This window comes from Micromys minutus (genome assembly GCF_963924665.1).
Source record: "Micromys minutus genome assembly, chromosome: 25".
In the NCBI taxonomy this organism is placed as follows: Eukaryota; Metazoa; Chordata; class Mammalia; order Rodentia; family Muridae; genus Micromys; species Micromys minutus.
Genome location: NC_137960.1, coordinates 32,333,422 through 32,356,015, shown reverse-complemented (window position 1 = coordinate 32,356,015; position 22,594 = coordinate 32,333,422). Strand labels below are relative to the sequence as shown.

The window sequence follows — 22,594 nt, the reverse complement described above, 5'->3', positions numbered from 1 at the left end:
TATATAATTGTTTGAAAATAACATGTTTCATTGTAAATGAAATAAATGAATGCAATTCTCACTACTTTTCTTTGGAAATAATGGAAGAAATGATGTGCACCCAAAAACTTTTCCCGGATTAATAATACCAAATAAGTATTTCAAAGTTACTCACTGAATTTAACTTTGGCCAAATTACCTAATTCAATGAAGTGCAATTTCCCCCCTACACAATTATACATTATCATATTCACGTATTTATATTAAAATTTTCAGTCAGATACTTTTATGGACTAAGATAGGTTACAAGCTTATGATAAAATGAACATGATTAGAGTCTATTCTACTTATAAGTCTTTATCCAGCATAAGTAGAGCCAGAGCCAGCAAAGCCAACACACAGTAACTGTTACCTGGTGCTAGAAGGGAATACTTGGAAGAACCATTCAAACATGGGAAAGAAAACCAGGAAAGTATGCATGTGGGGCATTAAAGACAAATAGTCTATTTGTGAAAATGCGCACACACAGGTATGAATATACCAAAATCAGGCCTGGGCTAGAAATTTTGCTTTCCTTGTGAACATAAAACTATGTTTAGCATGTGAAAGAAGTTTGATGATTCTGTTGCATAAAGGTAAGTTGAATATTTAGACTCAAACATTGAGAGGAGCTTCAGAAACAAATTTATTTACAGATTACTTTAACTAATGGCTGCATTTCAGGCCCAAGAAGTTATTAAGGGAGAAAACAGGCCAAATTTCATTAAACATAACCTAAGTTATGAGATCACATAAAGTTAGTAACATAAGCCATGAGAGATGGTGCATATTTTGACCTGAGAGTTAGCATAACATAGAGCACAGTAGGTTTTTTTGTTGTTGTTCTTGTTGTTGTTGTTGTTTTTTGTTTGTTTGTTTGGTCTTTTGAGAATTCAGAGTGGTAAAGAATTGGCAATTGGGACTTAATTGTGAACCCCAAGCAAGGACTGAACTGAAGGAGATAATTTATATTTCTAAGGTTGCTACCCTGCAGGAAGCTCAGATAGCAAACTGGCCTGATGAAGTGATAACCTGTTTTCTTTGCAACTAAGTATCTAATACATAATAGCTCATCTCTAATCATTCCTATTCCCTTACTTTCTTTCCCAATGTTTTCCAGTAATTTAGCTGCAAGACTGGGACAAAATCCTAGACTTCTGCTTACCATCCCAGAGTTCTTTGTTAATGGACTGCTGATCTATAAACAAAGATGAAACACATGAATTTTTAAAGCAAATAGTCATAATTTATCCTGGAATTGCTTACAAGCTGACAGCTTTCCAATGTATTTTCAGTTTATATTTAAAATGAATCATATGTTCTGAAATGATTGACAAAAACAGCTTTGTTTCTGAAGCCAAGTCATTTTCATCATTTTTGGACACCATTCAGAGCTATAACAGACTTTGGTGGTGTTTAAAAGTATTTGTCCAGGACAACAACAAATGCTAATTATCGTAAAAATAAATAGCTCCTGATAACAGAATTTTAAGAAGATCTTCTAGTCCAGAAATACACTTCATCTAACACCCACCCATTAGTGTGCGAGAGCCTGAGGTGGATGAAGTTTTAATAAGATGGACAATACAACAAAATGGATATGAACGGGGGATGGCACGTGTAGTTAAGTCTGGAAAGGGACATGCAAATGAAGATGGCACTTGTCTCTCCTTCAGTAACTCAAGTCAATGCTCTTTAACTTGGCGAGTGTGACAACAGGGGTCACTTTCAGTCTACAGTCTTATAATTGCATTCTTCACGCAACTTCAAGCTGTAATCTACTCTACTTGGGCAGTTCACATTAAAATAAAATCCCTTGTATCAGTGATAATTTGAGACATAATATTGCATGCGACAAAATTTTATATGCTTATGAATATGTTTCAAAAGATTTTTCTGTATATCTGCAAGTCATTTCTGTTATATTAAAGAACGAAAGACAAATTTTCAAAAGTAAAAAAAATCGAAACTACGAAAAGATAAAAATATTTAGTTACCAGTGTAATTTGCTAATTAAAATATAATACAAGATCCTGAATAATGAAATCTCCATAAACGTGCCTTGGAAGCACAAAGGTGGGACCTTTGTTTCCTCTAATATTATTTTTAATATCAATGTATATTATATACAAAACCAAATAATTCTGAAATGTCTATGTAACTTTCAAGACAATAATAATGAAGTATCTTGTTTTAGAAAAAATAGGTAAATTTTAGACAATGTTTCACTTTATCACAGGCTAGCCTAGGACTTGCTATGTAGGCCAGGCTGACATTAACAGTGGTAATCTTACCAATGTTAGGGCTTGGATATAGCAAAGAGACATTACCATGCCCAGGTATAAAGCTTTTAAAAATAAATGTGAAACGTTTTTAATAAATATAATTTGAGGTCAAGGTCTGCACAAGTGTACGAATGAAATTGAATATATATATATGTGTGTACTGGTTATGATAAAAATATTTAGAAAATTATTAATAATTTAGAAAACCGTGTGTGAGCATTTGCTTAACTAATTGTGATATAAACTGGTTACAAATCCTATTCTTTGTTAGTATGTCATATATGAAGGAACATTTTCATATACTATAGTAAAGAAACATAGTATGTCTATTCATTCTTCAATCATTTGCAAACTGCTTTCAAATCATAGACAGTGTGAAATAATTAATATGAAATAGAACATGCAATCCTATATATGTATATATACAAGTGCATATATGTAAAAATAAGTATGTATCCTGCCTAGACAACAAGTGCTCAAATTTATTAAAAGAGAATAGGAAAATGACTAGATCCATGTTCTATATTTCTGTATATGGCCATTTATTGACATAAATACAGGAGGATTAATTTGTGTCTGAAGATTCCTTGGGTATTACAAATTATGCAAACTCAGGAAAACTGTTAAGACACAGCTTTGTAGGAGGATTTTATCATTTATATAAAGGAAATAGTTTGAGGAGAAAACAATCCTTGAAAAGTCTAATTTAAGTTCAAAAACCTATTTAAAAATACTTGTGATATTATAGATTTTACTGAAAAATATAAAAGCCAAGTTTATTAAAGCATTTAAAAATTTTCATCAGGATAAATCAGGTTATTAGCTTTTTTGAAGCTAGCTCTTTTTTAAATCAGTAAAAGTACCTTTAATAACGATTTTTATTGTTCGTACAAGTTTGAAACTCTTTGTTCTCTTAGCAGAGTTTCTATCTTTCCATTTGCATTGATAATTTCATTATAAAAGGGATAAATTTCTACACAAAGTTTTGTTCATTGCCAGCATACAAAGTGAGTGGGAACAAAGCATGTTCCTGCCATATTTGGAGAGAATTTAAATTCAAATGAATTTCAATCTCAATGTAAATTTCAGGGAGTAGTGAAAAGGCCCAAAATAAAATGTTTTGCATTCTAATTTAAAACAATATTTAGAATACTGAAAAATATTCCTAAATGTTATCAATTACCATGATGAACATATTTACCTCACCAAAATAACTGTCAGCAGAAAACTAAAAGTTTGATTTTATTCTTTACTTTCTTATGTTTCTGAGACACATTTAAAATTAATAATTCACAATAACATTCAACCAAACTTAACAATCATTAAAACAATTCAATATAAACAACCACTGTACAACAAATATTTATTAAATTTTTCTAAGGCAGTGACATAAAATTCATCAAATTTAATTTCATTAAATTGTATTTCTAATTCTAGTTTTTTAAAGTTTCTAAGTAGTATTTATTTATACAAAAGTAGTTCTCCAAAGCTTGAATATTTAATACTACTTATTCCACGTTTTAGAAAATAAAAGTTTGGATTTCAGCACACTACTTAAACCTGTGGATTCTCTCTCTCTCTCTCTCTCTCTCTCTCTCTCTCTCTCTCTCTCTCTCTCTCTCTTCTCTCTTTCATCTCCTTTGATCCTTTGCATAAAATTCTATGCTGAAATTGTAAATTTGTTGATGTTCACTGACATTCATGAGACTTTGCTGTAGAAACTATAACCAGAATTATTTACATAGAATAATATGATATCATTATCAATGATATTCATATTATCTCAATCTTTGAATGCATGTTGAAATCTTCTGATGCTTATTTTATAAGTAAAGAGAAATTGTACATGATTAGGCTGTTATTTTTCCGGAAAACAAGTGTTGGCATTTGACTCCAAATGTCTTTCAGCCTCTTCACATAGTGATAATAATAATAATAATAATAATAATAGTAGTAGTAGTAGTAGTAGTAGTAGTAGTAGTAGTAGTAGTAGTAGTAGTAGTAAAGAAACAACAAAAAATTAAATTAATAAAAGAAAACAAACCGCAAGAAACAGAAAGAAGTTGGGATATGCTCTAGGCAAGGATGTGTGGAAGTCAGCCACAGAAGCTGCTGCTCTTACCGGTGCTGTCGTCATACACAACTGTGACAGTTTTCCACTTAAAAAACTGCACCAAATCCAAGATGGCACGGCTGAGGGAAGAGAAGTCTGGGTAGAGACTGACATAGAAGGAATCCTTGTTGTCTGACACCTGGTGCTTCCAGCGGGTCTGTATGTGAGGAACCCCCAGGGCGTTACAGATGGACTGCACAGCATTCGCTGATGAACTGTGGGAAGGACCGAAGATAGCGGCCACCCCGAGAGACAGCTGATCGCATGCTGAAGGGGAAAAAGAAGTTGGTCAATAGAGAGACTGAGGCCATGCGTTGCTACTAGATCCCATAAATTCTTCCTGGCAAAGATTTTTTTTCTTCTTTACTAAAATCTACATTGCATGTTATTTCTTCATTCCCTTTGCTCCCTCCTAGCCCTATCCCATGTTCCTTTCCTCTTGCTTGCTTTCAAATGTATGGCCTATATTTATTTAACTGTTGGTCTGTGTATTTGTGCATATTCCTATATACATAAATAAGACCTGCGGAGTTTATCAAATATTATGTGTGTGTATGTTTACCAGGCTGACCATTTGAAATAGAATAACCGACTGTTGTGCTCTTTCATGGATGAAGTTGTTTCCTTCATGTTCAGCTTCTCTATAGCTACGGAATTATTTCCTAAATATTTTCAGGAAAGCCAATTCAGCCAATTACCTGGGAACAAAATTTCAAGTAATTCTGTAAATAATGTCAAGGAAGTGGGAAAAAACTAAAAAGAATTGAAGGATTTTTTCAGCCTAGAATATGTGATACATAAACACCCAAGTATAGACTTATTAAAAATTAGATAAAATTTGTTTTTTTTTAAAAACAACACTTGCTTTACTTCCTTAAGCATTCAATATGATATGATTAAATCTGAACATACTGATTGCTGTTTTTCTAATTAATGATCAGATTTCTTGAGGGGTTGGCTACCCACCCATCTCAAAAGTATTAATCCAGAATTATTGTCTGTCCAAAGAAAATGCAGGGATAAAGAGTGGAGCAGAGACTGAAGGACAAGACATCCAGAGACTGCCCCACCTTGTGATCCACTGAATCTGCAGACACCAAACTCAGACACTATTGCAGATGCCAAGGGCACTTGTTGACAGGAACCTGATACAGCTGTTCCCTGTGAGGCTCTGCCAGAGCCTGACAAACACAGATGGAGATGCTCACAACCAACCATCAGACAGAGCATGGGCACCCCATTGTAGGATTTAGGAGAAAGACTAAAGGTGTTAAATGGGTTGGCAACGCCATAGGAAAAACAACAATATCAACCAACCAGATCCCCCAAAGCTCCCAGGGACTAAACTAAGAACCAAAATATACACATGAAGGGACTAGAGTACATAAGTAGTAGATAATGGCCTCATCTAGCATCAATGGGAGGGGAGCTCCAAGGTTCTCTGGAAGAGAGAATGGTGTGGGAAGGTGGGAAGAGCACCCTCATAGATAAAGGGGAGGAGGTGGGATGGAATAGAGGGTTTTGGGAAGAAAAATGTGAAGGGGGATAACATTTAAAATGTAAATAAATAAAATAATCAAGAAGAAAAGTATACATCCAATTCTGAAATTTCACTCAAAATGGAGTTTTAATTCATATATTTTGAAACTGACGGCTTGCCTGAAAAAAATCAAAATCTAAGAAAACATAAAAATACCTGGATTAATCCTGTGTTTTTAAATAACACAGATGTTTCTTTTTTTCCTTTTTGTTTCTTTGTGCATAGGTTTTCCTGTGCTAATCAGGCTGGACTAATCTTAATTTCAGAGTTATGTAGGAAAAGAGACTTGTAACACCTGCTTAGCTAAGCAGGAATCACTTAAAAGTACTGTATGAATCAATTAATAATTCAATTCTAAGACATCAAAGTATTCATTGATGAAGCAGAGTATTTGTATGTTTTTGTGCTGAACATTTGATATTGAATAACAAATTGATATGCTCTTCCCTAGGGAAGACTTTCTGCCACTTTCAGCTTACATTAGTTGATTATGTTTAGGTCATTTTCTAGGGTTGAAGCCTCATGAATTTAAGACTAAATATTTTCAGTTTATTACAAAATAGTTACCTCAGTGAATATGGCTTATATAAAATATATAAGAAAAAGCATCAACATAGCTAAAATTTAATATCTTGACATATAAAATGATTAAAATTACTTTAAAATCCCTCAGTTGATAACTATTTCAAAGTTAATAATATTTATATATAATGATGATTTTGGACATTTGTAGAGACACTGTAAGATTAAAAATATACTTGGATCTCACTTTTTACTTATTTCTTTATTTGATAAGCAATAATAGCTGACCAAACAAGATAGGAATGAGAATAATCCCCTGTTTTACATTTTGTGAAGACAGTAGCTTATTTGAGTATCCCTAGCTCTGGGCTAGATTTCTAATGGGCTTATATAGATGCTTAATCTGGAAAATGTCTTATACACCATGTACTTTATTGCCTAAGGATTGTGCTAGGCCATCCATGAACAGTATTCTGTTTGTTGTCAGAAAAATTTGAATCTATATTTCTACATTGAACCTTCGAAATCAACATTAAGAGTTCTACTAATATTTTATCTATAATTTTCCTGCTCCTTATATTTTAATCTGAATGTTTTTATTAGCAGCAATTTCTTATTTATTAATGGAAATATCATGAGCAATGTTACTAACCAAATGCACTTGTCTTGAATTTAATGACTTAGTTTGCATTTGTTGTGACAAACAGAATATTTTGCAGTCAACTCTAACCTTTCCCTCCAGTCTTGTAAACCTTTTATCACCATGACATGGATCTGAAATTTGCAAACTAATTTGTATTCTCAAAAATCTAAATTCAAATGTCAAGCAGAATAAGACTTTGAGAAGCACAGATTAGCATCTGGGGAAAATAAAGTCTTCCATCTTAAGAAACTTTGTACCTTATCAGCTGCCATTAATATTAATAAGCTTGGAAGACAAATTATTCATAGTAGATCTACAAATATTATATATGCTTCCATCAATGTCAGATAACTATTAAGACAATATTAGCATCACATAGAGGTAAATATTGTTTGAAAGAACATGATGATACCAAATGTATTAGTCACTATTAAGTGAAGCTATATTACAGAAGGCAACATCTTCTACATAAATGCTACCTATGCCAAAGACGAGACCTGCTCTCCTACAGTGAAATCTACAAATATACAAATGATTACCTATATAGCACAATTTAAACATAGTCACTGTTGAAACTGTTGTTTGCATAATACATGCTTGGTTAATGCTCCTTGTTTAGACTGCTTAATGCTTTTATTTAATGTGTATTGGTGTTTTGTTGTTGCTTATGTTCTCGTATCAAGTCTAGGCAGTGTCCTTAGAAGCCAGAGAGTGATTCTTATTGAGCTGGAACTAGAGTTACAAATAATTATTCATTGGCAGGTGGATGCTAAAAATTTAACCTGAGTCCACTGGACAAAGAACCATATTTTACCATTTATATTAGCTAATTGATTAAAATTTAATAACAATGAAAGTAGAATATAAGAAAAACAATTCATCTACCACAATGTAATTTCACTTAAAATTGGATTTGTTTAAATAAAAGTTAATGAAAATTTATAAAACAAACATTTTCTCTAATAGAATGTATGAGATATTGAAGACAATTTCTTTTATATAAATGTTCTTAATAATTTATTGACAACATAAGGGAATCAAGAACTTTATGTACCCCTAGAAATCTGAAATCTAGGAACCATAGTATACAGCCATTAATTACCTTTCTTAGATGCTTCAAAACTGTCATAGAGATTGATCTTCTGAGTATCATAAGTTAAAGTGGTATTGGGCAGCAGAGTTCTGTTCCTGTTGATGGTATTCACAGCAAATCTGAATGCAAGTTCTTCAGCTCCCATGGGGCCAGATTCTACATATTCAAATATACCACCTAGAAAAACGAATAATTAAAGAGGTGTTAGAATAGGGTTTAAATGTTTTTAAACATTATACATGTATAAGTAAGAGACACACATAGAGGGAAAGAGAGACAGGGAGAGAATGGGGGATTTGTTTCATAATGAGATTTTTACCTACCTTTTCTACAAAACTTTATTTATAAGAAACTATAACAAAACTTTGGAATTTTTGCTTAATTTAATGTTGTTTAGGGGTATTTTTTCTTTATATCTTATGATTACTTATTTTAAAACAATACACAGAACACAAAATTATCTGCTCATTTTTATATATTAACACCGAACTGTCAATAGTGAATAATGCCAAACTGTAGTGCTTACTATGCAGAAGGCTGAATTACATTTGTAATTAAATAACCACAAATATTTACCTAAATGTATATATTTACAATGGCAATATATCCGAAATGATGCAATAGTGGCAATTACATCTCAACAAATATAAAATTAGGCTTAAGGACCACTTTACAGGAGGTAACTCATGATGGATACTATAAACCTAGTCAATTGTCTAGACAGATCATAGTCCCCAAAGGCAAACCTACTATTGCTTGTTTTTCGAAGCAAATACAATCTTTTCCTGTATTATAAATAGTTATACTTTTGTACAAAGATATCTATAGCTCTCATTCATCAAAAAATAAAAATAGAAATAAAAACCAAAAAAAAACTTTTTGTAGCAGACAGAAGCTACTACAGAGCTCTATATATTACTAAAATACAGGGATTATCTGACTTTAGGGAGTATATCCAGTTAGTATATCTACAATACAACAAATAAAACACCCACACGTAATTCAGAGAACATTGCAGAAGAATGTGTAGAAATATTGTAAGAGGCAGAGGAGCAGAATATACACTACCTACTAAATAGTATCTACTAGACTTGACAGGGATCCTGGACCCATGACACTGTATCAACATGGTGGCCTAAATCAGACATGTATAGTGACAATACCAGTTACCATACCAATTTTGTTGATGAAATTTTGTAAGACCTCTCTCCTAGATGAATAATTACAGGTAGTCAGTGGCTGCTGAAGAAGGGAAAGACAGTTTTCTCCAGGATTAGGATCCTGAGACGAGCTATCCAATTCAAAGCATACTCATGTACGGAATTGTTAGAAATACATTAAGTATTTATATAAATGAAAATGCACCAAGGTATCTAAAATGCAAATTTTGGCTTTTTTTCTACAAAAGAAATTGAACAAAGTAGAATTGCTCTTTAATTTTACTGTAAGTACCCTTTCAGAAGACATGACAGTCATGAGTACTGCGGCTTCAAAACAAAGCCCCTCTATTATCTGACTTAATGCTCTGTGAGTAATTCAGTGTGTTTTACAAATGTAGCCCACACTCTGTTACTCTGCATAAATAGCTCCCCAACCCCCAAGCCCTCTTCTTCATCCTTGCTCCTGCCTTCCTCTTCTCTGGTATCACTAACACCTCCTTATATGGAATTAGATGCCTGACCATAGTAGAATCTTTTTTTCTATTGTTATCTTGATGAATCGGAGTAAAAGGGGCCATATCTGCACCTGAATTCCTTCCAACCCCTGTCACTGAGAAGCAAGTGTTTGAAACATGAAGAATATTTCTCTTTTCGCCTTTTCAATCTACACTATATACTCTCAGTACAATCATACCCAAATCAAACTTCCATGAATGAATCAGTTCATAGTTGACTACTCTTATCTTATCGACTGGAGACATGGAGCAGTTTACTAATTCCAAAACAAGATAGAAAGTTATTTTTTATTGGTCTGAAATACTGAAATGATCAATATTTGATGACTTTGACTTCAACCTTTTTTATTCTCACTCCTCCTTACAAATAATTCAGATAAAATATTACTTTCACATATTACCATTGTTTCAAATATTTAAAGAAATCTTTTTAAAATATTTGGAACAAGTCATTTTACCTTAATTAAATAAAATGAATAATTAATTGTATTGACTTAACATCAGATTCTAATATTTATCTATTCTAAAAGCAGTCAAAATTTCTTCTTGGAAAGCCACCCAACACTATTACCTGTAGAGAATAACATGAACAACGCCCCACTTTAACATGTTCAAATTTTAATAGGAAGGAACCTCCCCCTAAAGATTTTCTTAAAACATCAAAGAAAATTTGAACTCATATCAAAAATCCAGGATTGCATTTCAGGGTGGGATTAAATTTGATTTATTTAAACATTGATAAATAAACTAATAACACACTAACATGATAATAGAAAAAGGATTACTATAATAGTAATGTTCACATTAATGCCTATCGTATTTTACTATGTAAGATACTTAAGTATTCTTAGTCTAATATTGTATGAGATATCAAAATTTTAGAAATGTTCCACATTAACTTGTACCTTTGCAACAATAAGTATGGACTGGCACTTCTATGTGGTGAAGGGTCTTATTTGGATGGCTGACAGAGACCTGAATGAGTACATTTGGGAAAGTGACTAAAACATACAATCAGGGAGAGTTGTACCACAGGACAAATGATGGATACACAAAGAGTGTTTTTGATTCAGGTCATGGCAAGAAAAAAAGACCAGAATTTATGCTACACACTGAAAGAAGGCAAAGTCTATTACTAATTGAAAACTGTAAAACAGATCTATTTCCCTGTTGTTAACTAAAAAAAAAAAAAAAAAGAAAGAAAAAAAAAAAGTTCCTTATTTCATCAATAGCCTTGTCTGTTTTCTAGAAATACCTTTACAAATAATATTCTTTGCTAGGTCTGGTGACATTTCAGTACACCAGAGACAAAACCAAAGTTTTTTGGTGATGCTATTTTTTTTTTTTGGAAATTTGAGGCGATAAATTTGAGACTAACCTGATCTATAGACTTCCAGATGATATGGGGCTGTACAAAGAGATCATGTCAGTAACAAGGGCAGTGAGAGCTATATAATAAGACACTGTCGATAATAGGAAGTGATAATTCAAAATAATAAGAAAAATATTTTAACTTGATCAATCAGGTTTGGGTCCAGAAACACTGGAATTTAAGATTCTTTCTCTTCAAAGCTGTGGTTCTGTTCCCTTTTTAAATACACAACTTTCTTCTTTTTAATATCCATTTTTGCTTCATTTTATTTTTAAATAAAGTTCTTAGGAATTAGATATTCACAGAGAGGCCACAGCAATTTTAAACACATGAATAACTACAGGAAAGGTAAGTTTGTTGTATAATTTCAATTAATATTAACTAAAAAGTAATAATATTCATGTCTTAAGAAGTGTGTAATGTAGATGTTAACATATGTGAAGTAACCATGATACAGAATTTTTAAAATAAATAAAATTAAAATTGTTCATTTTCTAGTAGCATTAGTAGAAAAATAAAATGATGTTTCAGCATAGCCATTCATATATATTCTCAATGTTTTACTGTTGTGAAAATGGACTGTGATTTTTCTTTAAGTAACAATATTCTTTAAACATTAAAAAATAATGTTTATGTGTATCATAGGTCTTCTTTAAAAGTGTTAATAACTAAGTTTATACATTTTACAATAAGATATCAGAACTTCACAGAATATTTTAAAAACGTATATTTCATAAAGAAATATATATAGAGTTTACAAATCATAATTAGTATGGAAAGTCTAGAGTAATAAATATATTGAAGCTGTTTCTTAGTAATCTATAATTGTGATCATGCTGGACTCAATCATCTAGTTTCAATTTTGGGGATTCTAGGGTCACTTATTTTTCAGTCTTTACTCTCTACAGGATCCAGACAACTTTCTTTGCCTTTCTGTGCTTACATTTAGATTTCTCACATAGAAAATTATAATCTAATTGTTCTCAAAATTTTTCAGGAGGTTTTTTGTGAATTCAAAACAGGATGTTATATTTTATGTGCACTATTTCAAATAACAAAATACTTGCAGTTATTTTCTAGGCTTATACTAAAAGTCAATCAACCTCAATCATAACTTGTTAGAGGAAGAACAGGAGACTCATGGGAGAATGACATAGTTTCCCTGTTTTTTATCACAGACACGGAAGACTAAATGGTAAGAGGTTTCTGGCTTAAATAAAACAAACAATGCTGAAACATTTTTCGTAAAACTCTGACTCACAAACATCATTTTGCAATACTAAAATGAAAGACTTATTAATCAGTTGCTGAAACTTTGCCAAGGCTTGTCTTCTTTAGATCAATATTAACTACTACAGATGATTGTCGGACTCATAAACCTATGATGAATGTGACAGACAACAAAACCTTTAATCCCTAAGACTTTCAGGAGGTCCCACTTTAAAGTGAATACAATCACTGCATTATAGACTTTAAATTTAACATGACAGTCAATGTTCTGAATAACAAATTTCCATTGCTCTCCCAAAGTATGCATTTGTTGTTTTAAGAAATTGTTATACAAAACCTATTTTCCATGCACAATGGAATAGGTGTCTCATCATTTGTAATTTTATATAATAATTATTGGGAAGATGAAATAATTAAGTGTTTTAAATTTTGATTAACAACAGTTTGTTGTTAAACTATATGCTATATAAATATTTGTTTTGGTAATTTATAATAAAATCATATAATATCACATTTTTCTTTCCAAACTCTCCCATATATAACCTATGTTGTTTACAATAATTCATAGTATCTTTCCTATTATTTTATCATATATCTATGTGTATACATAGAAGTTACAAAATATAATAGTGTGCTCAGTCTACATAATGTTACTTATATGTGGATTTCCAGGGTGGACCACTTGGTATGGTTTAGCCAATAGGTGGGCTTTCCCTTTAGAAATACTGTTTCTCTTTTCTCAGCATTCCTTTCATTGCCTATAGGTCTTAATGTAAGAGTGTATTCTTCCAGGCTTTCTTCAGTCACTTCAGCATGTCTGTTCTTGTCATTATTCAGTTCTTGCTGAATTCAGACATGTTGGTGAGATTTTATTGGTATAGTTTTTAAATATTTTAGATGTAAATGACATTAGATAGGTAATTTTTCTCCTCAAGAAAATAATTACAGCTAGATATAGAAAAAGACGGCAGATAATTGATAAATACATAGATGATAGATAGATAGATAGACAGACAGACAGACAGACAGATAGATAGATAATCAGATGAGAGATAAGATAAAGAAAGAGAAGATAAAACATACTGTTTTGTCAAATCCTTTTCTGAAAACATTCAGGTATAATGTGTAATAAAATCAAATGTAGAAAAATCTTAACTATAATCTAGAGTATATGAGAATGTATTTTATTTAATTTTCTCATAATCTAAATGTTCACCATAAAGGTCTAGAAGAGAGAAGGAAAATATCAGGAACTAAAATGTCTATACTTATTTCATTTTATAGTGATATATTGGAAGAAGTTCTTAAATTATCATTAATTGAGCTGCAAATGTATATATGCTATATTTTAAGTTGTTGTTACTGCATGTGAAATAATTACACACATTTAAAATTTTTCTTGTCTTTTACTTCTCTGCATAGTTTGTTTGCCTTTTGACTTAGTATTTCTTGCACTAATATGTCCAGTAAAGGCAAACTTGCTACTATTCTGAAGCTATCCGTCCTCACCTCTCTGCAGAACACTACATGCTTTCCATCTCCAGGACTTGTGTAGAAGCCAAAAAATAGAATAAAATTATTTTTTCTCACAATGTGCGCATTTACCTTATAAATATGTCTAGTGAATGTAGATTTCTTTAATTTGAATTTCAAGTTAGCTTCCTGCTTTTTTGTGTCTCTCCTGATGTTAATTTTAACTGAGTAGTTTTAATAAAACAATGTCATATATTCTGTGTTGTGTTTTAAAATGTTTTCAATTTATTATAATGTAATAATAGGATTTGATTTTGCTTACAAATATGGAATTAAAAAACTATCTAGGGATGCTCTTCTGTATATTCAACTCATTTGCCAACACAAGACATAAACATGGCTTTTTGTAATCATAAAAATTTTTAAAGAAGTAATCATGGTTCCTATTGGCCACTACTATTTAGAAGCAAACTGATAAATGTTGTATAGAACAAAGATCTATATGACACAGAGTGAGAAGAAAATCTCTCAAAAATACAATTTAATTATGAACCATACTTAAAATAGCTTGATATTTTTGAAGAGCATCCATATACATACATACACACACAGCATTAATGCAATGTCTTATAATCAAATGAAATTACTTTAGGACCTTGTGAGTTCTTTATGGATAATAAGATCACACATAATTGTAAGCACACACACACACACACACACACACACACACACACACACACACGAGACATACACACAGAGAGAGAATCACTCACACAGATCTATAAAACAGATTTTTATAAAAATTACAATACTTCAAACTTCTCATGGTAATTGAACTGTAAGTTGTAAGATAGGAACTTAATATGTTTTTGTATATAGGTGTTTTGCATACATGCATGTACGTCTATATACCACTTGTGTGGCTGATGTCACTAGTGGCCAAAAGAGGACATGGAACTGGAGTCACAGGTGATATTGTGCCACCAAGTGGTTAATGGGGATAGAAACCTGATCCTTATAATGGCAGCCAATGCTGGTAACTAGTGAGTTCTCTCTCTAGATCCTCAAGTGAGGTTTCATAAACATTTCTTCTAACACTCATTTAAGATATTTAAATCCACATAAAGGATGCAGACCTTTATGTATTTGTTCCATTTTAAAACTACAGCTCTTTGCAGAATATTGCCCAGTAGGTATTTCTTACATTAACATAATTTTATTGATTTTTGAACAATCAAGAAACAGGCTTTGAGGAAGAAAATATCTGATTCAAAGTTTTATTGACAGAAATGTGAGTTTTATTGCAAGTATATTAAATACTATCTGTGTACAAATATTATCATTATGTAATTATCTTAAAAGCCAAAATAAATTGCAGCCTAAATGTGCATATATCTGTGATGGTTATTTGTAAAATTATAAGCTACTAAAGAACATTATGTAATCATTAAAATACTTAGATAAACATGTATTTTCATAGAAATTGTTCAGGCTATATTGTTAATAAAACAGTGTATGGATGATACAGTGTGAAATAATAAAGCCTGGGAGTGAGTCTTCTCTCCTCATAGTCAAGCTTAGTCATTATGTCATTCTGCTCACACACTTGGGAAATTACCTAAACTTGTCTATTTTGCTTTACATCTGAAGAAAATGCTACATTATTAAAATCACTTAGACTATCTTCACAGGATTGTAAAGATTGAGAGAATTTCATTAAATTCTAGTTATTTAATTTCACCTTAATACATTTACTTTCATAGAAAAAATAATATGAAATGAATAAATACATAAGAAATCTTTCTTCGCTAATAAGAACAATAGCCAACATGTTCAACTAACAAGCAATACTATTCTCTTGAAGACAGATGTGATTTAAACTCCAGTACTTAGGTGGTGAAATCGGGAAAATCAAGGAGAGTTTGGGGCCAGTTAAGACTGTATAGTATCTTCTGAGAGAAAAAAATACTTGGACAAAGTAAAAAGGAAAAAAAATTAATCAGATAAAATTCAAATATTGATCCAAGTATTCATTAAAGGAAATAATTACATGAACTTTCCACAATAATTTCCTGAAGGTTAAACAAAAAGATAATTTACTTTTAGACTGATACTGTGGGCAGGCAAATATAATGTCACCTTTTATCTGAGAGCAAAGCAATCTTCAAAGTATATCAATAACTTGTTTATCAAAACTGTCTTCTATGTTCTCAGTGATTCAAAATAAACTGTTAAGTTGAAAGCAAATTATCATGTTTAATTTGAAAAATTAAATATATCTTAAAGTAAATGCAAAACGATAATGTGAAATGAATTTTAAGGTCGTGTCAAAAGATTGTTCCTCTTCAGGCAAGGGACTAAAGGGAACGATACCTACCTGAGAATTCTGCTGAATAGGCTGTCTTGATATGGTAAAGAGAGGTTTGCAACAATCACAGAAACTGGTGAAATTTTTTTAGAGTGAGATAGGAACTGTCTACAATAAGTGAAGGTTCATAGGTGGGCTTCCAGGCTGTAGCCCACCACTTTTACATGGCCTATAATGGTTGAGCTTTATGAGGCAAGGTCCCAAAGAAACTTCATTCCAGAATTTTTTCTTGCAGCTTATATGCCTTTCCTGCAATTACTAAGTATATATAAGAATCACTAGGTATCGGCTCATCTTATTGAGCAGATTCTTGCAGGAAAACGAAGATATGCTCTGTTGTAGTGATGTTATGTACATATTCATATGAAATCCTATAAGAATTTCTAAATTTATCCTAGTACTCATTAAGCTCTTTAGAATAGAACTACTGTTACAGCCCTCTCTGACATGGAAACAGCAATTTGAACTCTGCCAGTCTCGATGTGTAAGGGGGTAATAGTTTCTGAGATAAAAAGCAGCCGTTTACAACTTAATCCACAATGTAAGAGGTTAAAACAATTAACCAAAGGTCATAAGGAAAAAAAAACTAAGAATGTATTGGAAGTGAAAGGACAGAAGATCAAATACCAACTGGGTTAATTTATATAAAATGTCAATGATAACTTAGAAAAATTATGTGTTTTTTTTACTCTCCAGAGCAATGACAGGAAATTAATGTTTACTCAGATAATTTTAATAAAAATATTGGTAAATATTTCTGTTGTAAACTTCTTGTTCAAGTTTTGATTTGAAATTATGTTTGAACTTACACCAGACTTCTCACCAGAGACTCTAAAAACCAAAAAATCCTAGGAAGATGTCATACAGACCCTAAGAGAACACAAGTGCCAATCTATACTACTATACCCAGCAAAATTATCAGTTTATGTAGATGGAGAAACCGAGGTATTCGATGACAAAAAATTTACACAAAATCTTTGCACAAACCCAGACCTCCAAAGGATAATGGATGGGAAATTCCAACACAACGAGGAAAACTACACTCAAGAAAAGTAGGAACATAATTGCTTTTCAACAAACCAAAAAGTATATAGCCACACAAATATAATTCCACATCTAAAAAAATAAAAGGAAGCAATAATCATTTTTTCTTAATATCTCTTAACATTCATAAGTTCAATTCCACATTAAAACAATGTATACTAACTGACTAGATATGTGAAGAGGACTCAGCATTTTGTCATATACAGGAAATACACTTCAGTAATAAAGACAGAGATTACCTCAAAGTAAAAAAGTAAAATGTAAGGAAGGACACTCCATACTCATCAAAGAAAAAAAAATTTACCAAGGTGAACTCTTAATTTCGAACTTTTGTGCTCCAAATGTAAGAAAACCCACATTCATAGAAGAAACTTTACTAAAGGTCAGAGCACACATTGAATCTCACACAATAATGGTGGAAGACTTCAATACCACACTCTCAGCAATGGACAGATCATGAAAACAGAAACTAAACAGAGACACAGTGATACTAAGAGAAGTTATGAACCATATGGACTTAACGAATATCTATAGAACATTTCATCCTGAAACAAAAGAATACGGGTTCTTTGCAGCAACTCATGGTACCCTTTCCCAAAATGACCATTCACAAGTCAAGTCTCAACAAGATACAAGATGATTGAAATAATCCCATACATACTATTAGATCAGCACAAAAAAGACTGGTTTTCAATAACAACAAAAACAACAAAAGCCCACATACACATGGAAGGTGAACAATGCTCTACTCAATGATAATTTGGTAAAGGAAAAAATAAAGAAATTAAAGAGTTTTTTTTACAATTTAATGATAATGAAGGCCTAACATATTCAAACTTTAGGGACACAAGGAAAACAGTGTAAGAGGAAAACCCATACCGCTCAGTGACTTTGAAAAGAAACTGGAGAGAGCATATACTAACAGAAGATCTGAAAGCCCAAGAACAAAAAGATGCAATATACCCAAGAGAAGTACATGGCAGAAAATAATCAAACTCGGGGCTAAAATCAACCAAGTAGAAACAAAAAGGACTAAGGAAAAAATTAACAAAACTGGGAGCTGTTTTTTTTTTTTTTTTTGAGATAATCAACAAGATAGAATAACACTTAGCAAGACTAACCAGAGGGAACAGAGATAGTATTCAAATTAACAAAATCAGAAATGAAAAGGGGACATAATAACCAAAAAGAAAATAAAGCATCATCAGATCCTACTACAAAAATGTATACTCAATAAAACTCGTAAATCTGGATGAAGTGGACAATTTTGTAGACAGATTCCAGGTAACAAAGCAAGAATATGGAGAAAGAGGAACACTTCTCCATTGTAGGAGGGATTGCAAGCTGGTACAACCATTCTGGAAATCATTCTGATGGTTCCTCAAAAAATTGGACATAGTATTACCTGAGGACCTAGCAATACCTCTCGTGGGCATATATCCAAATGATGGTCCAACATATAACAAGGACACATGCTTGACTATGTTCATTGCAGCCTTATTTATACCAGTCGGAAGCTGGAAATAACCCAGAAGTTCTTTAACAGAGGAATGGATATAGAAATTGAGGTATATTTGTACGGTGGAGTACAACTCAGCTATAGAAAACAATGTATTCATAAAATTCTTAGGCAAATGGATGGAACGAGAAAATATTATCCTGAGTGATAGAATCTAGTTGCAAAACAACACACAAGGTATGAACTCGCAAACAAGTGAATATTAGCTCAAAAGCTCAGAATACCCAAGATACAATTCATAGACCATATCAAGGTCAAGAAGGAAGATTGAAACGTGGATGCTTCAGTTCTGCTTAGAAGGGGGTAGAAAATATTCAAGGGAGGTAGAAGGTTGGAGGGACTTGGGAGAAAGGAAGGGGGATAGGAGGCCAGGTTCGGTGTGAGAATAGGACCCAACAGGGATGAGATTAGCTGAAAAGCCCAACAAAGGGGAGAGAGAACCTGTAGAGAGCATATCCAGAGGTTAGCCATGGCTCTTGGTTGGGGCATGAGGACACCCATTGTTCTCAAAATCTTAATCCAGAATTGCTCTTGTCTAAAGAAAATACAATGACAAAAAGTGAAACAGAAACTGAAGGTAAAGCCATCCAGAGACTGCCCGACTGGTGGATCCATCCCATATGCAGCAACTAAACCCAATTACTATTGGTGATGCCAAAAAGGGCTTGTTGACAGGAGCCTGATATGGATGTCTTCTGGGAGGCTCCGCTAGAGCTTTACTGATACAGATGATAATGTTTGCAGCAATGACAGAGCAAGGGAAACCAATGGAGGAATTAGAGAAAAGACTGAAAGAGCTAAAGAGGTTTGCAACCACATAGAAAGAACAATATCAACCAACCAGACCTCCAGATCTCCCAGGGACTAAACCATAAACCAAAGAGGGACCTATGGCTCCATCCACATATGTACCAGATGATGGCACGTTTTGGCACCAATAGCAGGATAAACCCTTGGTCATTTGAAGGCTTTATACCCCACTGCAGGGGAATACCAGGGCAGGGAGGTGGCAGTGTTTGTGTGGGAAGGGGAACATCCTCATAGAAGCAGAAGGTGTATGAGAGAAGGTGGATTCAGGAAAGGGAATAACATTTGAAATGTAAAATACTTAAAATATCTAATAAAAAAGAATGTTTGGGAAAACTACATGATCTATTCTCCTAATAAGGTACAAAAAGCTAGGAACAATTGTTGCATAGCATTATTATTTCAGATAAGAAGGAGAAAGAAAGATTATGAGGAGCAAGGAGGACAGAAGAGTAGACTAATTTGAAATTAAACGAGAACTTAGAAATTAAGTGACCAACATGCAGAATACATAGAGAAAGCAAGAAAAAGTAGGACCCATAGAGAAAGCAGAAAGAGCAAGCCTATTATGGGGTTTAATTTTTAACAGCAAGGAAGGCTTAGTCTTATTAAAGAAAACAGTCTTTATTTATTTTTTCTTATAAACACGGGTTTAATTCACTTACCAGTAAAAGGTTAGAGACATTTTCTTTTTCTATGTATTAGAAATTGTAGCTCATACTGCATCCAGAATGACTGAGTTCTTTCTGCACTGGCAGGAGAGCTTTTGCTCCCTATGCATATGTAACTATGAATGTTTGTATGTACTTATTATGTTAGTATGAAATAAGTAGCTGACCCCATCAGAATACATTAAGGTATATGAATATACAAGCATGAGTTTGTATATGAATGCAGGGCAGTTTATGCACCCTTCCTTGTGTAAAAGTTTTTCTTTCTGTGCGTGAGTGACTCATTTCAAACCTCCCTCCCACCTGACAAGTGAGAGGAGAGACTTCTGGTCAAGCAAGGAAAACAGCCCTTGTTTTTACTTAATCATTTACCTAATCCCCTGCTGTTTTACAATGTGGTGCTAATAGCCAGAGCCTACAGTTTTATCCTCAGAGGAAAGAAGAGGGGTGGGCAAGACTAACACTGCAAAATAAGTAAACATCAAGAAAGATAATTATTTTTTATAATAAAAGCAACCCTAATACCTTGCAAGACCAATCTTGTCCCCACTGAAGCTTTTTACCCTTGGCTACCTTCAAAATTGAAACAGATTTCTGATAGCCCTGTGCTTAGTGTTTAGAGAACTACCTTTTATTTAAAAGGAAAAATGATAAAAGTATGATTTATTTTTATCAAGTTTCACCCTATAGCTAGCTTTTGGCTGCTTAGACCAAAATGTATCAGGCATGTGTAGAAGCTAGAGAACTCCACGAGACAAATGTCTTGTTAGTGAAAGTCTCTTTAGACAGAAATGGTGCCTTTAGCCTCTACTAGCCCATCCTCCCTAGATGCAATACTGCTATACAACTTAATATAAAGTATAACTTTATTGATTTCAACAAAGATAGAAATTTCCCTTCATAACATCAGAAGACTGAAGAGCATCCAAGAGTTTCTCTGATGGTGAGTTACAAAATGCCAGATTAAAGCAAGACTTTCAAGCACCCCCATTCACATAGAGACATACAGCTCAGAAGAGTGACTTTTAGTGTTTTACAATTAGAATAAAATACCATTCCCTGTTTCATTTAACATATCAGGTATTCTGATTACCATTCCCTGGTCATCATCTACATGTGCATATTTCTATAATTGCAAGAGAAAAGAGGTGAAAACATGTGCCTAACCCAATATTGACAGCATGAACTGATAGAAAGTCTCATATTGGGGAATTAAGAGAGAGTGAGAGAGAGAGAGCAAATGTAATCCCTATAATTATACATAAACAACAAACAAAATTCTTTTCTAACCCACCTTCAAATATGGATTCTTCCCAGTAGACATATGAAAAGCGACATACATCCTTATCTGCCTGGTGTGAACTAATTGAAAGCAGTCTAGGAGCAAGTGAGGAATTCGCACTGCATTTATATGATGTCATGAATATGGATGTCACTTGTTTCAGAAGATAACAAATAATCCATACTCTTAACTTGAGTAAAAGTGCCATTTGTTTTGCTCCTTGCATACCTCTTTGTCCCACAGAAGATGTGGCACAAAGCACACATGGAGTAAAGCCGAGAAAACATAATTTACGGGCGCATGCACAGAGTGAAGGCAAATACAAAGTGGTACAAATGTAAGGACAGATACTCTATTGTCTAGAGCATTAAGGATGTTTGGGCTATTACATACACCATACAGTCCACCAGAGAGTTTTATCTAGTATCTATTGACCATTAATACATATGAGTGCTGGTACCCACAGAAGACAGAGATATCAGATACCCAGGAGCTACAGTAACAAACTGCTGTGAGCTGCTAACTTAATGCCAGTAACAGAACTGGGTTCTCTTCTAAGAGCTGAGGCACATTTTTAGTTGCTGAGAGATCTGTTTAACCCAAGACCAAGATTGTAATCCCATTTGTGACATCAACTAACTGAAATTTAAGCTAGGCAATTAGGTTCTATTGCCTGAGTTTACATGGATGTGAGCAGAGGAGCTTCAAGGATCAAAGTAGGGAGAGATCTTTGCTGGTCTTTTCTTCAGTCTGATTCCCACACCCAGCATAAAAGCACAGAACACAGAAGACATTTATTAAGCCATGATGAAAATGAAAGAGTGGGTGATTTAGAAAAACAATAAATGAGATCTTTGCCAGTCTAGACTCCTTTTGACATGTTGTAGTTTATTCTCATGACAAGCAAAATTGCCTGGTTCAAAAGCACAAGGTAGAGAA

At 33.0% G+C, this 22,594-nt stretch overlaps 1 protein-coding gene across 2 annotated transcripts in view; it reads right to left on the bottom strand.

Annotated features, from left to right (window-relative positions):
- GRIK2 (glutamate ionotropic receptor kainate type subunit 2) overlaps positions 1-22,594 on the bottom strand; it is a gene marked incomplete at both ends in the record, with an annotated part of 685,772 nt that overhangs the window by 469,572 nt on the left and 193,606 nt on the right. For both annotated transcript variants that reach the window (XM_080937894.1, XM_080937895.1), the window contains 2 exons: positions 4,426-4,683; positions 8,224-8,391. In XM_080937894.1, the coding sequence (XP_080794020.1) occupies positions 4,426-4,683; positions 8,224-8,391 (426 nt within the window). The remainder of the gene's footprint in view (positions 1-4,425; positions 4,684-8,223; positions 8,392-22,594) is intronic.